Here is an 18,137-nt window from a genome sequence, read left to right on the forward strand (position 1 = left end):
AGACAGTTTAAACATCGCACTAGGCGTGTTTCGTCCCTTCTGCTGACATGTGTCGAGTGCATGAACATTTTGTGTGCTCTCGTTTTGTTACAATAAAGGGCCCCTGGTGCTGTCCGTCGTGGTGTTTGAACCATAGCAGAGTACCGCAACGACACAAAAGTCGACCCGATCAGGTTTGGGCATTACAAAAAGATACAGGAGGCACGTAGATCATGCGGCGGCAATCATGTCTACAATGTATCGAGTGGTTAAAACGACTGGAATTGCCAACAATAGCCATAGCGCCCTTCATTTGAGGGTGCCCCGCTTCCAGGCAGAGTCAAGGTCACACACACAACTGCCTCTACGTAAAACTCGCTGCTTGCAACATTACCGATTATGGCACGTGACCTCAGTAAATCGTCCAGTGCAGAACTCGCAATACCGCCACTGGGAGTGCGCCGCAAGAAAAGGAAATGAAGTTCCTGAAGAACAGAAAAAAAAAGGGGGGGGGGGGGGGACTCATGACGTAAACCTAACATGGCACCTCTGCTTCGATTGGTAGAAAGCAGGCAAGAAAAGTCGCTTGTGAACTCTATTCAAACCAAAAGGAGAAAGTGTCCATCTAGGCAGCGAAGCTTGCCTCCTGGCAGCATGGCAGCGTGAGATTTCATTTTCTCCGATCTCCTTATATAACGACCCAATTTGAAAAATTCTCAACGCGGCCTAAACTTCCAGTACATAACCAAAATCTGCAATGGGCCTAGTGAGGAGCCTCTTAAAGACATTACTTAAACACGTATGTCTGGCGATGTGCATCATCGTGTTTGGACAGTCGCAGAGTACCGCATGAACACAAACGTCGACACGACCAACCAGACGCACAATACAAAAAGTCAAATACAACGACAAGCCGAAATCTTAAACCATTTAAACACATGCGTTGTGCATCGAATACTTCGCATTAACGTAGAATCTCACATTGCGTAGTATCTGCATTTTTTTTCCTCTTCAAGACCACATCAAGTCTGCCTGCGTACTGGTTAGAAGAAATTGTGGCCTGGCTAGCTGATACTAAGTTTGGCCAGCACGAATATTGGAGACAATGGCCATCGACAGACTTTCTCGAAGCATTATTGATTAAAAAAAACATGAACGAAAGACAGAGGTAAAATAATAAAAACAGCAGCACAGTTGTCCTAGGAAGAAATACGTCGCCGATTGGAAATCAATTGCCAGTCTCTAATTCGAAAAACGATGACCATCGTGTAGCAGTTCAACGTAAACGAGCTGGCCCCTGCAATAGCTGATTCGACCAGACTGGGAAAATGACTCAGGTGATCAGGTGACTTACCCTCGTTCAAATTGAAATATTTGGGCACGTGCGACAAATTTTATTAGAAATAACCACAACTCATAGCTTGACTTCACCCAAATTTCCAAATGATGTTTAGTTTACGCTTGCTATTCCCTACGCTTCTTATCGGTGTTGCAGCCTTCACGCATCAGTATTACCTTTCCTTTAAGAACGACGTCTTCAAGCTCTGCAACATTTACAGTAGCCCATGCAAGTTAGTTTTTGCGCATCGATGTGATTCTTCCAGCATGTGCTACACCGGATTTATTCCAACACGCCTATTTATCAGTCGACACGGATTTAAAAGCGAAGTACACCATTAAGCAAGCGCACTACAAACCCCCAAAAAGTCCAATAAAGTTGTTGAGGTACATGACTTTTATAACTTTGTTAAACTTTGTTTGTAGGGAGGGGGGGAGAGCGCTGGAGTGCGCTTGCACAGTGATGTACTTTGCTTTTCATTTGTGTCGACTGATAAATAGGCGTGATTTTCCACGCATAAGCTTTAGTTTGAAATTGCGCTCGTTCTGTCTGGTCTTCCTTGTGTCATCGCTTTTTGTGCTTTAAGTAGGAATTGTCACAAACTCCCCCAAATTTCAGTTATTGTATAGTTTCTTATGTAGAATAGTTGCTGTGCCATGAGCTATATGCGAAGTCTGGCACTCCTAGAGCTTGTTACCTGTCTGACAGGTGTCAGCCTGTGACCTTCCGTGGAGCCATGCATACGGGCTCCTTATGCTTTTGCACTTATAAAAGCTATCGGCTTTAACCTTTTCGAAACCTCATTTGGGAAAATGAGAAGTGATTCTTTTTATAAGGGCACTGCAATAATGGCCTGAGATGTGTCACGTCCTCTAGTTCAAATGATGCGTAGAACAAAAAAAAAAAAAAAACAAAAAAACAAATATTGCGTTGTTGGATACTTAAGCCGTATTGCAAGCACCAGACGTCGACGGAACCGAAAGAAAAGAAGCATAGAAACTCGACAGTGTGCAACCACTTCTGTCACTCGGCCCTCTATAACCGTGCAGTGCTGTGGTATCTGTACAGACGTTGGTCAATCACGGTCTGAATTCAACGGCAAGATAGCCTGGGACGGGACAATGGTTCCTGACTGCCTATCCCCTGGACCCCGGCTCTCGTGTAGTTAGCGGTTTTAATTGGCCAGGTTATATGTGCCCTCGATCTTGTACACGATTATTTTTGTAGTTCTTTGCAAGGTCTTTGCGTAGGCATTTTTCTTTGAAGCCCATGAACCTGTCTATTCACTGTTTATGGGCTATTAATGTGTTGTCTGATAACTGGAACGTCCACAGGTTCATGACATTACGCTTTTATTCATCTCATGTGTGTAAGCTGCCTTCTGAGTATGTTTAGCAAGAAAAGTTAGAAATTGCGTTTTTTCTATACTGGTTGGAAGATGTAGGGAAAAAAGTGATACACGGAGCTTAAAAACAGCCTGCCCAATCTCAAGTAGTGCATAAATTCGCAGAGCAGAATTAACGTATTATTCCTTCTGACAGAAACACACGCATTTTCCAAGGGGCAGCATAGTACAGAGAAAGTGCGGAAACGAAGAAAAGTAATGTTTGTCTGGTTAAGCGCCATTTTAGCGGTCGTCAGTCTTGTGAACAAGAACAGCAATTCTTGATAATTTAATGCTCTATATAATGCGTGCATATGTTTGTAGTTATAGAGCCATGGAAAGCAAGGTATATGAGATGCTGTTGGCATTTCGCGCACTACCTGCATCTGTTTTTATAAGTATCATCAGACCGCTCCTACTGTAACGTGTGTACGGCTTTTTGTATTTGGTGTAATACGTTGACGAAACCTGCAGCCTCTCGGACACTGTACGCATTTATGGGAACAGATTTTCTTAGCGCGGATTGAGCAAGCGCCGGAAACCTCGCTATAGACGGCATGCGGCCTGCAGCTCATTGGTTCGCTTCCACCATCTTGGCTACGACGCTCGGATACAGACCGGAAACTCCTAGCTAGTGGCACCGAACACCATTACCTCTAGGTACGTGCGCTGGCGTGCGTCATCTTGTTTGTTCGTGTATTATTTTACTTCAGAAAAAAAGGAAAGCGTGTTCATATTGACATCCTTTTTTTCCGTGACGCATTTTGTTAAAGTTCCAGCCCCGTGCAGCTTCATTTGGGCCCTTACACAGTGCACCAATGCGACTTACGGGGTACGTTGCTGTGTTTTAAGTAGCACAATGTCCAGTAAAAGAAAGAAATAATTCAAAGTCACCTTGTTCATCCAACTTCTGATCAAAAATTGAAATGAATACCTCCTCTGGCAACCATTACATTTCTGGCTTACTGGAAACATCGCCAGAAAAAGAAAAACGAGCTTTTTCTCAGTCTCGTTCACCGACCTTATTTACAATTTCTTTAAATGCGTATATGGCTTTTCTTGGATCTTTCTTTGTGTTCTCATTTTCATCGTCACTGTCTTAAGCCAAGATGGCGGAATAGATGGACGAGCCACAGAGCTTCCTCTGAAGTTACTAGACATAACCCTGGTTCTGCGATGGTTCAGCTACAACGGATGCGATGGTTAGTGCACGAACTTGTCTAATCGTCATGCCACAGGCTTCAAACGTCCTTGCGACACTACTTATTACGCTTTATCTATCTAAATATTCAAACAGTCATGGTTTTATAAACACAGCACAGCGATTAGTCTAGACGTGCATGCGTATTAATTGGGGATTGTTGCATTTATAACGCAATACTTTGTTGAAAATCCTCAATTTGCAAAGTCACGAAGTCATTTAAAGCCATAAGAACGAAGGTTAGGCAAATCCATGTACTAGCCAGTATTCCCATCGCTGTCTATAGAAATAAATCTTTAAAGAAAACGAGCAACGTTCGTCCGAACGCAGTCTTCCTCCTCTTCAGAGAAGGGACTCGTCACAATATGATCTGGATTGTGCTTTTTGCACAACTACAAGCGCGATATTCTGTTGTGTATATCAACGCTTTTAAAATCATCTACTAGTTGGTTGTTTATATTCAGGTGGCAAACATGGCGGTAAGAACACCGACGAAAACGTGTTGTTTTGTACCTGCCTTTACCTTCGTCTATGTTGTCAGCGCTGTTATCGCCTGAATTCGGTTTTGCGTCTGTGTGGCTTTTTGATGATGTCCGACATGTCTACGTTTGCGCATAACACTCCGGAACCTGCTATTCTCCCCCTCCCTCCTTCACCTCCCCTCTTTAATGCGATAGCTGCTTAGCTAACTTCCGCCACTGGGATGTCGGTTTCTTTCTTTCTTTCTTTCTTTCTTTCTTTCTTTCTTTCTTTCTTTCTTTCTTTCTTTCTTTCTTTCTTTCTTTCTTTCTTTCTTTCTCTTTCTTTCTTTCTTTCTTTCTTTCTCTTTCTTTCTCTTTCTTTCTTTCTTTCTTTCTTTCTCTTCTTTCTTTCTTTCTTTCTCTTTCTTTCTTTCTTTCTTTCTTTCTTTCTTTCTTTCTTTCTTTCTTTCTTTGTTCTCTGAAAATAAAAGTTTTACGGCTGAAACAGACACCTATGCAATCGGCGTCTTAGTTCAATTGAAGTCAGACTTGCTGAACCTCATTCCTACAGTGCCAGTGGGACAAACTATATTATTATATTATATAAATATTATAGATACGGTACAGATGCACGAAGTCCCACAACACAGGAAAATTGGCCCAAAGTACTGTGTCAGAACAAAAATGTATTTAATTTCAGAAGTACAGACATTGCATATACAGATGACGCCATTTTCACCGGCATGAATGTACATGCACTAATATTTATAGATAACATTACTAGTCTCGAAACACTAGCTAAAGTGCTGTCAATTGCATACGTCCAACAGACTGATCCGATCTGTGGGTATATGGACAAAGAAACGGTATTGGTTACGTCCCACGTTTGTTCGTAGCTTGTCGCATCCCGCGCAGGGGATAGATAGCGTACACGACACCAGGGAACTTCTCACGTGGCAGGCAGTACTTTAAGTTCACAAGAACTTCAAAGAAGGACGTCTTTAAACTGCGTCAGATGTGCATTTTAACACTCGATAAAGCTAAATCACGCATACACCAAGCACTTGCTATTTACAATTAAGCATATGCCCTCTCCTAGACGTTCGTGCGGCCCCGACGATGAGTACGTATGCCGCCTACTTCCCGAGTGTCCCACACACAGTGGTCCATAGGGAGCACCTCGAACAACTTGTTTATTTGACTCGTATCGACATTTTTCACTTGCTTGGGTGTTTTGTCCATGGCCATCAACAGCGGCACGTCACAAAGCAACGAGAGCCACTTACGACGCTTATTTTAAGACACTCGCATATCTGATTATTTTTGGCTTCCCTGCATCGTGTGCAACTGCGTCTCATTCGCGTGTCTGTGGGGAGCATAGTTGTGCACCTCTGACATCCGCTGACTTTGCTATAACAGAAAATATTTGCCCGAAGCTTCCGCCTTTAATGTCGCTTCATTTCTTTTTTAGAGCGAAACCATTGATCGCGTCGCAATGACCTTGAGCCGCCCGAAGGCGAGCCGCCGGAGCGCAAGTGTGGCAGGTGTGACGTCAGGCCACGTGATCCGCTGCGGAGAGGCGTCGCAGCTGCGCTCGCTCGGAGCCTCGCCGCTGCGATACCACATGACTAGGCGAGGGTTTAACCAGTTTAACGGCTGCTTCGCCGGCGCTTGGTCGCGCTCAGTCTGGCTCAGTCTCGCCATGGATGACGCACCGGCTGGGCCGTCTGTGCGTGCGCTTCAGCGCAAGCGAACGGCTCAATCCAATCATCCAGTAGATATAGCTAGACGGCAGGCTGCGAACTCTCAAGCAAAGGCAAAGTTGGCTGCTGAAACACCGTAGCAAAGGCAGGCCGGATTAGCACCTTATAGAGAAGCTTAACGAGTGCGGAAGCGTGCATTAATGAAACACTGTGTGCATAGTCTTTGCAAAACTAAGGCAAACAGACCTTTCGCTCCTGACAACTAGGTTCAGAAGAGTTAAACCTCAGCCAATTTTCTTATATAAGTATTTGCTAAGCAAGTAAAAAGGAGCAGCCGTCGCTAACTAACAGTGACAACTCCTATACTTATTTTCGTCTCAATGAAAAGAAAGGAAAGCCTGCAGGTTTCTTCGTTGCATCAGCGAGTTGTTTCGTAATTTAGAGCGTTGCAACAAAGTGTGGTGCATGCGTACGTTATAAATGCATTCTTAGTAGCAGACAACGCATGCACAATGGTTTCTCTACCTGAGTAATCACGGAAGGCCTTTCTTTCTACTTCAATTGCATCGTGCAAACGTTTCGTAATTGCGAGCCTTCTAACTTAACACACTGTTTTCGCTCACAGGAAAACTCCAGATATCTTGTTTCATTGTAGCTTTCGTTGTTGCAAAGCTGTGCAAAGTGTGGGTCTCTATATATGAGCAGAAACTGCGCAAAGTAGACGCCCGTATTCATTACAATTCAATGAACCAAAATACACCAGTTCTGAGCAACAATAAAAAAAATAGTGCTGCGTAATACTTCACGCAAAGCTCGAACGACTTCGAAACTGAATAAGTATGCATCCACAGAGAAACAAACCATATATTCGTTAAGACATAATTTCTGAGCAATGCACGTCAACCTCCCCCGTGCACAGAGCACACATTGAAAGAGAACTTAAATTATGTTGATAGAGCTCCTAAATGCCACGCTGCTGACATAACGTTTTGAGCGTTGCGCACTATGCAAATACGAACATATGAATGCCGGGCTATCGTTAATATTGGAATACCCGCTTTGAATACATATACTGCCCCGTGTACTTATTGGTCTTGCCCCAGGTGGTCAAAATTGATCCGGAGCCCTCCACTACGGCGCGCCTCATAATCAGAACTGGTTTTGGCACGTAAAATCCAGGAAGAAGAAGAACTTATTGGTCTTTCCCAGTGACCGTCTTTCACCGGCTAACAAGTGTTCAAAGTTATCGCCCAGCGTAAGACGCGCCTTTACGTATCGGAAGTTTCTGGAATGTTATCGCTTGTTCTATCTGTTGTTTGTATATTATCGCCGATACTTGTACAATCCGATTGCGTGCACGACGAGAATTGTGGTGTACTGTCGCCCAATTCTTTAGCAGTACCGTGCGAGCGTCGAGCGGCCGGTAGGTGAACGCAAGAGAGACCAGCAAGAGATCAAGTTCCCGCGGATCTGGTCGTTTCACACAAGACATAGGCCTGATTTGGACCCCAGCACACGCGGGTCTCGCCGGCGACGAGGTGGCTCACGCCAGCGCCCGGGAAATAACGGACCGGGCGCAGGCATTAGGTGAGTCGCAAATCGTTGCCTTCGAGAGGCCGTTTTCTGCGCGAGATTGCCTTCTCACATTCCACGCCATCTGTGCACATTATATACTCGATCGTCTTACATTTCCTCCGTTGGGCGTAATTCTCCACGCGAACGCGAGATCATGTGGCGGCAGCTACAGAATCGCACCTTTCTCTCCCCTCACTTTCTTCACGTCATTCACCCCTCTCTCTACCCTTTTCCCGCGTGCCGCTTCTGCTCAGCGGCCAAGGCAAATCTCAACAATATAAAGTGGGGATGCTCTCAACACCCTACCCCCTGAGGGGCCCTTTAATAATTTACTCACTATAGCAAGGAGCAGTGGGGGGCTGCCTTGAGCAGCTCTAGGCCCGATGTTTCGGACGCCATGCTATGGTGGGCTGGGAGGGTGGTCGAGGACTACCTCGAGTAGACCCCCCTGCACCTCTACCCCGCTGCCTCTTTCCTTTTAAAAAGGATAAAGTTGTTACTACTGCTACTACTATTGTCTCGCGCGGCACGTTGCAAACGGAGCAAAGTGTGGCGCGCATGCCTCGCTAATCGGGAGTTCGCGAGAGACAGCGCGTGGGTGACGCGTGGGCGCGATTCACAATAGCCACCGCAGACAGACCTCCGCTCACGCAGCGCTTTGTTTCCATATATGGCATCGTTGGATGCGCTCGCCGCATGTCATCGGTGAACTGACGACGGCGCGCTAGTCTGGCTCCATCTCGTAGCGGTCGTTGCCCGCCTTGCGCGGCACTACGCTTTTGTTTTAACGCTCTCTTTATACACTCCTCCTCCACTTTCCGCCTCACGGTTCCACTGCACCCTCCTTCTCCGCCTTCCTCTTCATGCTCTCTTCGTTATCACCGTCTTTCATAGCCCGCTGCGCTTAGCATTCGCTCTTTCATTCTTCGCTGTGCTCGTTTGCTCGGTTACGCCAAGGGAAAACGCCGACGTTCAACGCAGGATCGGGCGCCTAAGAGCTGCGCTCTAAAATATGCCATTTCTACGCACTGTGGCAATCGATATATGCGAAACGTTTTGCGCCGTTTGTGCGCATTGACGACATTTTTACAGTTTGTTCGCGACTGTTGCCATGCATGTCTAGAAGAAGCATTTCTTTTATTGAAGAGACACCAAACGAAGCATGCTTTCTGACGGCGCCTCTCGCTTCCCCTGCAATCGTACTATGCACGCAAGCTGCCCCAAGCGAAGAGTGGCACGGCTGTTATTCACCCGTTTTGTCACTGCGTTAGCTTTACGCATTCTTTGTCTCCTTTGTCTACCATTCTATCTCCCCTCCGGGCTGTTGCGGGTGAGTACAAAATGTTGCGGGGGGGCTCGCGCGTAATTACAGCCGTTCAGAGGGCATTGTGGTGACGCCCACGGTTTCCCCGTTGAATCAAGCGAACTCCTGACGTTGAGCTTTAGCGGGACGGACAATAACGCAGATCACCCTAATGGAGACGCCTCTCCTACACCCCTGCCATGTACATTCTACACGTTCTCAACACTTCCCGGCGTGGCGTGCAAGACAGCAGCAGCAGAAGTGGAAAAGTCGAAGCAAGAGGCAAATAAAGTTTCGCTTTAAAGCTCTCATACCCCAAGCACATAAATTGCTGTGTTGCTAAAGAACATTGCGAGTAGTTAGTCTGTTTGAGGTGTCTGACACAAAGTGGAAATGCCGTCTAAATGGGTCAGTAAGGAAGCGTCACTAACGAAAAGGGGCAAGCAACGTTTGAGTGGTAAGAAAAGATCTTAGTTTATAAATGGCAAAGAAAGGAAAAAAAACACCATTGAAAGGATCCCTACTATTGGCGAACAAAAGTTTGCAATAAATACTTTGTACGCCTGCCGTTTCGTAAGCCCTTTCTATGAAGGAAGGGAACCTAAACTACATTAGTCAGACTTTTGGTTAGTGCCGGGGATGAGAAATTCAGTATTTTGGAATGAACCTTATGCCAATTTCACTTGAATTTCTAGTGCTTTGCTGTTGTTTTTATTGCCCTATTTCCACTTCGCCTTTCCATGCTTTCGGTTACCTTCATTTGCTTGTCTTGTTTGCATTGCCTTGTCACACTTCACAAAGTGATCTCCGGTAGCCGAGAGTAGTGTATGTTTCTGGATTAAACCAAGCTATAATCAAGCGCCGTGTGTATTTCTTCTGCTGTTTTTGTCCTCCGCGCTTGTCACTTGAAGTATGAACTCGGACCATTTTCTAACCGAAAAAAAAAATAAAAACTTATTAGCCTCTTTCTAGACGCTTGTGAGGCAGTGCAAAATACATAGCCAAAATAAATGCTTCGCACAGTGTGCAGTCGCCTGCCTTTACGCATGCCTCCTCTATATATACTAATTCTTGTGTATTTTCCGTCTATAATGGATGCTCGACTTTATCGTAACACGCTATGTAATAAAATAGGCAATTCATTTGGTTTGATGCAGATTACTGCGTACAACGCTTGCACTGCCGCCGCTGCCGCTTGCAACCATTTGTCACCTGCACAATGTCTGTATATATGCTCCGAAGAAGGCGTAATGACGCGTGCAAAAGCATGCCACCGCTTTCCACATTATTTTGCTGGCTGTTACGACGTATACTTTTCAGTGCGAAAGAACACGATGAAGAAGAAAGCTATAGCGCATAGCGCAGATCACCATTCAAGCAGAAAGATATCTTCTGGGCGGAAGGATGACAGAGCATCCATCCTTTCATCAGAACGCTGTTCTTCAACTAGCAAGCGGTGACGAAAAAACCTCTCAAGCCACCGCCGTTACGGCTGCCCGCCTGTTAGTGTCTGTCCCGCTAAAGCTCAACGTCAAGAGTTCGCTTGACTGATCGTGCGCCGAATGATGTTGAAAATTGGAGCGCTAGTTATACTTATTTTGCGCTCAATATTTTTTTCTGCTCATCAAATCTGCTAGCGCTGTTGTTGCGACATCGTAGATGTCAAGGATGAAAGCTTCCGCAGTCTACGCACGTGGGTCATTAGACCTTGAATGGTCGGTGGAGTGAGTTCATTCTTGATTCTCAGCGACAACAGCAGACTCAGTAAATGCTGGTCTTCGCGAGTATATAAGAAGGCAGCGCTAACAATCTCATAGAATGCAACTACGGAGAAAAGCAGCATTATGGTAAGTGGCTGCTAGTGTAAGCTTTTTTTTTTTTTTTGCTTTTTTAGAAGGAGAAAATTCACGTCGGTGCAAGTAGGTGCACTTTATCCAAGTAGGTGCACTCTATAAACGTGATTAAAAGTCTTCTAAGGCATGTAAACAAATACTTGTCAACGTTTTTGATAGGACAGGATAAGACAGTGCAGCACAGGCCAGGGCTTCAAGCATGGACATAACAAATTAAGTTTGGCAAACTTCACAATGTTTGAAAGTAACTGCTTTGATGATGACCTACCTTGATACGAGAAAGGTTCGTCACTCAACGTGAGTGCCCTTAGAGCTAACAATGGTAGAAAGGGCGTGGAGGTAATCAGAATAAGGACAATTGCTAAAAAAATAAGAAGAAAAAAAAAGAAACAATCTGCAGATGGGTATGTACGGTTTTTTTTTTTTTTAATCAAGGTACTATTAGGAATGAAAGTCGCCAAGAGAGAGACTAATATCTTAGTTGTTATAAGGAAGCAGCGATCGGTCTGTAAGGCATTTCTATATTGCTACTACAAGCTGGAGTAAGAAAGAGGGAAAGAAAGAGGGAAAGGTAGATGGAAGCGGAAAATCATGAGATGCTATACGAACGCCGAGCGAATGAGTTTCTTAAGGGGGTGCGTGTTTCAGCTTGTAAAGCTTCAAGGCAAGGAAATGACAATAATTTGAGTGAAAAAAGGTAAATAATTTGAATAGAAAGGAGTTCACAGTGTTGGTTCTTACGGCTCTTGCCTTTAACTTCACATCTACGAGGCTAAAGATAGAAGAAGAGAAATGGAAGAAATTGGTTGTACGACAATCACCATAGACTTTAATAATGTGTCATCTCCTGCTAAAGAAAACTTGATCCAGCGTCTCATCCTAGTGAATTTTAGCAAATGCTAATGCGCTTGCCAGTATTAAGTCATTCATGAGCATCGGTATGCTTCGTACTTCCGATAAATTCATAAAACGCAACTATTAGGACAAGCTAATGTGTGTACGATAAAAATATGCGTGCAGATTGAGTGCACATATTGGAATCTCTCTGAAAGCTTTATTGACGCAACTGTACGTTATACAACTAACGAAGGTACATACAATCGTGTTTTTCCATGCAGCGTGCATGCCTATCCGAGGAGGCATGTTGAATGGACCGCTTCTCTTTAAAGAGTGAAAAAAAAAGAAAGAACGTCAATAATACATTCAGCGCACACTTTCGAACTCTTTAGAGCTGTCTGCGATGCCGCACTTATGTTTATAAATTTTTGACAGAGTGTGAGCTGGCAAATTTTGATTCTTCGGCTCTGCGGTAGCATTTTGATGAAGTTTTTTTTTTTTTTGGCTACGTCTCTCAACAACTTCCTCTAGAAATCGTTAATTGGAAAGTTGCAGCGGTGAAAGAACTTCCTCCCACATCTTACGGTATCCGCTTCCTTCCTTTCAAAAAGACAATCAGTAATACACTATATGATTAAATTGTTTATGTTATTAGTGCTCTATTAATTACAGAGAAGCCGTATGATCTACAGACATGCCAAGCCACCTCGCTCGACAAGGCCGGTCTTTCTAGAAGATACTGATCAAGTGCGTAGTGTGGCTGAGACCTTGGATTCCATTCCTGAGTAGATTTCGCATCTGGAAGGTTGTCCTTGTTTGCCCGATTTTTGAACTTTCATTGGACTACGTAGCATGAGTGCGTTTGTTTTTCATGTGTGGGTCTAAAAGTTGTGTAAATAACTTTCGCTCCACATTACTCATATTTCCAAGCAATAAAGAAAAAAATCGCTTTACCTGGCACTCGGCCGCGCAAAGCTTGAAACGGCAAAGCTGGGCGATCGTAGCCGAGCATTTTCCGGAAGTGCGCGCGAACTTTTCATATTATTACTCATGATGATGATAATTTCTTTTCGCACGTCTCGGACTTACGGCCGTCACTGCGCGTTGTTTAGCGCAGCTTGCAACACCGACACCGCGTTGCAATGCCGACAACGCGTTCCAGCAGACCCGCTCCCTGAATGCGTCTCTTCTCTCTGTCTCTCTCTCGGTCTCATAGCGCGCACAACCTCTTCTTCATCTCGCAGAGCAAGAGCGTGCGAACGCGCCAGCTGTGGATGCAGACGACAACGCTCGAACGCAATCATATGGTTCGCATAAATGCATGTTCTACAAGCGTGGCTGTACAAACTTCATGAACCCGAACTAGAATGGCTTCCTAGGTTAGAAGGGCTGATATATTGAGTAATATATGAGTAACAATATGAAAAGTTCGCGCACCTCCGGAAAATGCTCGGCTACGATCGCCCAGCTTTGACGTTTCAAGCGTTGCGCGGCCGAGTGCAAGGTAAAGCGATTTTTTTTCTTGCATGTGATGCGGCTCACGTGCCGCGCCAGACGCAGCCGCCGCGGTATTACGGTTGAGTGAGTGAGTACAAACTTTATTTAAAACCTGAGGAGAAGGTTCATAATGTTTCGAGGTTCGACGCAGATGGATAAGGCGCTAAAGAGTGATAATGACTTATAATGATCGGAACGTCATCATCGCACCTGACGCCGCCACCTGAAGTAGTACGGTAAAGTATCGCGATGGGGACAGAGTGCGCAGAGTGCTGATAGCTTTGTGAGCACTGTGTTCTCGCCGTTTAGTTCGCGTTGAAACGAGTCCGAAGGTGAATTCGTTCGCTGCTGCGGACTCTATCTTGAAAGTTATCGTCTTAAAGGAAAGACGGACGGATGGTTTTCCTCGTTGCGTAAGCATAGAAACACTTACGCACTTTAAAGATGTCAGCGGTGGCGTTGAGGAAGAGTCTCTGCCTGCCATGCTGCGGTGCAGGGTTCGATTCCTCCTCAAATGAGGTTTTCCTTTTGTCTGTGTATTTTGGCTGTTATTCTCACGTGGCGAAAACGTTAATAACAAAATTAATAACACTAAACCAGATTTGCTTGACGTGCACTCAGGTGGACCACATGGGTTAGTATTAGGGCCATTGTTGTTTCTTATGTATGTTACTGGTGTCGCTACTTGCGCTGAGAATGGCGTAAAAGTGAGGCTGTTTGCCGACGATCTCGTGTTGTGTACCTGTATTCCCGGTACAGATGACCAGAATAAATTAAACTCGCTACTACATATAATCGCTAGATGGTGCAATATTTGGGGTATGGAAGAAAAAACGTCAGTAAAATAAAGTGCAATACTATAGGCCATAAGAAGTCGTTAATTACCGGATTTAGTCGATTGTAACGCGAGGTATTTTTATATTATTTTTGTTGCTTGAACTCGACCCTCGCATTATTTCGAGTAACGGCCAAATTAAGGATATTAAAACACATATTCTAAATTTCGAAGTGCTTAACGTTACGTTTGCGACGTGCACCTTTACGTTTCGATTCAATACACAGACAAGTCGGCCGAAGTAAAAACTTCATTTTTTTTTTTTGGAATCCACGCCAGTAGCGCTGGGTTTGTGACTGGCGTTACGGTTAGGGCGCCTTTCGCGCTTCGACTACGTTCATTCGCAACGTTATGGCGACGCAGAGCACTCCGTCTCCATCTCAGACGATGATGATAACTGAAGAGAAGTCGTTCCCAAATTGATTCCTGGAATAAAGGTACCATTTCTCTTTCCGTTCATCTCGGGTTACATTCGCTATTTTATTTTTTACTTCGCGGACTGAAAAAAATTTACCCTCGCGTTACAATCGTGTACATAAATGTGTACATAAATGTGTACTATCGTGTACGTAAATGTGTACATTCGAGTAAATACGGTACATTTGATTATAAATTGACGGGTTCTAATATAAATCGAGCAGAGGCTATAATATATTTATGTATAACCATTACACGTACGCTAAAGTGGGACGTTCATATTCAACATATAATACGCAGAAGCATTCAGAAGACTGGCGTTCTTGCGAAGGAAGTTGGCTGTGGCACCTGCTCTTGTCAAGCTAACAGCCTACTAAACATTATTGCGACCAATCCTCAAGTACGGTATACATTGCAGTAGGTTGGAAAGTAGCCAAAATAAAACACTGTGGTTCATTTATTCAAAGTATTCTCGTCATGACAGCGTGAGTGCTCTTCGGAATGGAGCTAGAATACCTACACTTGCTTGTTCGTGTCGTGTGGCTGCAATGAAGTTCATCTTCATGCTTTATCACGACTGAGTTACCATAGATAAAAACCAGCATTTGAAACCACCCCATCGTCATTCCAGTATAAGCTGCCATGATAAGCACCTGAGGCCATACGTCACACGCTGCAACACATTCAAATAAACTTTTCTTTTTCGAGGTCTATAGATAAATAGAACGCGTTGCCGCGTGATATTGCCGAAACGGACTGTGTTGACAACTTTGTGGCTAAAGTGGAATCTTACTTCCTCACACAATAAGTATAGTGATCTTACTGATTTACTTGTATGCTTAGGAAGCGTGATAGTAACCGCTTATCACAATTTGGCGTGCATTTTTTTCGTTAACGAAGCGTAATGATTTTTTTATTGCAGATGTTGTTTGTTAATGCAAATATGTGTACCACATGAACTTCTGTGTGCACTTTATACCCCACTACCTGTAGCAGCCTGTGCAAGGTTGACAGTACTTTTTAAATAAATAAATAAATAAATAAATTTTCACCACTTACATGTTATAATGGCAAATGACACCATGCAATGCGCCCTCACGGCCGTTAGCCAGCCAGATCTAATGCACTGTCAGTTTGTACGTATAAGTGTGTTCATGACATTTTACAAAACCTAGGTTGTGTCTGGCCACGCCCCCTTTTACACATATACGTGATCTGTACCTGCCCTGTGTTGACAAAAAATATCTAAAAGAAGAACGCAGGCTTTCTCTAGATTTAGCGGAACGGTTATTGCTCGTCTGGCCACAGCAACAAGCTGCCTAGCTTTCCATTTTTAGCCAAATCCTTAGACGTTGCCGGTATCACTTCAAGGCCAATTATCTCAAAACATCAATTTTTGCGACGTTTGACCCTTTTTCTCTGGAACCATAAAAGCTATATGGATATTTTTTTCCCACTACCAATACAACACAAGGAGGAGTCTACTGAACTAGAATTATGGAAATTACTGCAGGCACTTTTGCCTGACAAGCTGTTTATTTCCTATTTTGGCTTAAAAATTGGGATGGTCCCCTAAAAACAAGAACATAAAAGAGCCAAACTATATAAAACAATAATTCTAGCTCAGTAACGAGTACACATATAGCTGAATACAATGATATCAACATGAATCCTTTAAGCCTAGCCGATCCTGAGAAAACGGGTTATATACATAGGGTAAATACGTGGGAGGTATAGGGCCTACACTGTTCCCTTAGGCGTGCTTATTCCCGACGTATCCTAACGTGAAACATGAATAAACCAACGACAAATGTCGGACGTACTTCCATAAGAGCACTTCCAGGTCCGTCTAATGTACCTGCAAGGAAAGTTGGAGGGAGACGTCAGACGCTCCTTTAGCCACAGCCTAATTTTAACCACTTGGGTTTCTGTTTGGTTCTGGAATATGTTTCAGTGGAAAAGGTTGATGTAGATTATTTCGCGGCTGCTTCATTTCTCTATGTTATGCGGCAACAATAAAGTAATGATATCAAAAAGTTGCAGTGGCTTAGCTCGGCTATGCCAGGATATACGTAGCTTTAGCAAAGGTTCAGCTGATTATTCTTAGCTTATTCTTAAGATTATTCTTAAGATAAGATTATTCTTATGAGTCAAGCTTCTCCGTTCTTCTGCGCTGTTGAGCAGCATTTGCGCTCTCCTTCTCCATGGCTATACCACACTGGAAAACGCCAGTCAGAAGCGCAGCGGCTCCAGCGCAGTGTCAGACGGCGACTGCACAGCGAGCGCGCGACGGCGCCAGTGCGTCTACCACGGCTACGACGTCACTCCTCTGGAATGCGCAGACCGGCGGCGGTGAGTCGTGCGCGGCGGCGGGGGAGTGCGCGAGAGGTGTCGGCTCCGGTGGCTCCGGTGCGCAAGCCGTGTGACATCAGTGATCCTTGCGCATGCGCAGCACGGCTCTTGATGTGCCGCGCGAAACGGGCTTCGCTAGGCCAGTGTAGCTAACGCTACAAAATATTGGTACGATATGAACAGATTTCGATCAGTACCTAACAAGCGGCCACGCCAATACGCCACTATGGGTTAAACTTTTCAGTTTTTACAACTACATGTGTTAACATAGACGAAAAATACCGAACCAACAATGCAGTTGGAACTCAGATTACAATACAGAACACGACAGGCAGCACTGCATACATCACCACGACAACCTGCTTATCTAAACCCGCGCCCTCAAAAAAAAAAATATTTTTGTTGCAGTTAACTCGTTGAATACCGACGAAGGATTTTGTAGATGGGGTATTTAGACAGTATTAATCCGCAGTCTTTAACCAGGATATCTCTCATAGACGAGCATGTTTGTTATATATGTCTATTACTTTGACATCTATAGCAGGTAAATAACAGGCCCATGACACCTCCTCTGTATGCGGCGGAACGTTGTAATTTTTAAGGATAAGAATATTGCTCAGAGTTAACAACTGGCAAAAGTGGTCGAAGAGATGATGACTCACCGTGTGACGTACGAGGCAACGTGAAACTGAAGTCGAGTGATGTGCCATCGTGCGCCGAACTTCTGACGCACAGCATAAAGTCATCTTCATAATCGTCAGTGCTCTCCGATCCTGACGGAAAAGCATCTTCCAGTTCATCTTCCCAGATTGTTTCCAACATTAAGTCACAGCTTGGGTTCTAACTTGGCGTATCGAGGGTATTTTCTCGCTCCTAGAGAACAAAATTGAGGAGCGAACTTGCAACAAGCCAGGAAGTTGGCTTTCGAAGAATGTTCAAACGTGTTCGTGGAGTAGCGAACTCACACAAGCTTTGGTATTGCGATGGTGGAAGCGTTAAGCATGCATTCGTCCACTTCACTTCGCAACTGCCAACACAGTTGCTTTCTGGCACTTTCAGGGTCTTGGCACCGTTCACAGTGTCATATAGTGTACATACAAAACAGTCTGCAATTCATTTTACGGTATAAATAGTTGGTTAAATTTGGTTGAAACTCCTTATTAGCAGATTCCACAGTTTTTTTTTTTTTTTACGTGCTATTAATCAAGCTGGAATGGTATGAAATTCCCCATGTATAATTTAGTCAAAGGGTAGCGGCGCAAGCTGTGGCCCTTCTTTAACATTATTTTTCACCTTTCTCGACTAAATGCATGCCATTTGAACTATTCCTAGAGTGTTACAGATTATAAAAATGGAAACAGAAGGCAAACTCTTCGACGTGAGAAGGGCTCTTAGACGCGA

The 18,137-nt window shown here is 44.4% G+C and overlaps 1 protein-coding gene across 1 annotated transcript in view; it reads right to left on the minus strand.

Annotated features, from left to right (window-relative positions):
- The window catches only part of LOC119442876 (uncharacterized), a 209,041-nt gene extending 191,447 nt beyond the window's left edge, over positions 1 to 17,594 (minus strand). Inside the window, exon 1 of the mRNA XM_049662429.1 lies at positions 17,399 to 17,594. Within this exon, the coding sequence (XP_049518386.1) occupies positions 17,399 to 17,558 (160 nt within the window). The 5' untranslated portion in view covers positions 17,559 to 17,594. The remainder of the gene's footprint in view (positions 1 to 17,398) is intronic.
- Between the last annotated feature and the right edge of the window lie 543 nt (positions 17,595 to 18,137).

This window comes from Dermacentor silvarum, chromosome 2 (assembly GCF_013339745.2).
Source record: "Dermacentor silvarum isolate Dsil-2018 chromosome 2, BIME_Dsil_1.4, whole genome shotgun sequence".
In the NCBI taxonomy this organism is placed as follows: domain Eukaryota; kingdom Metazoa; phylum Arthropoda; class Arachnida; order Ixodida; family Ixodidae; genus Dermacentor; species Dermacentor silvarum.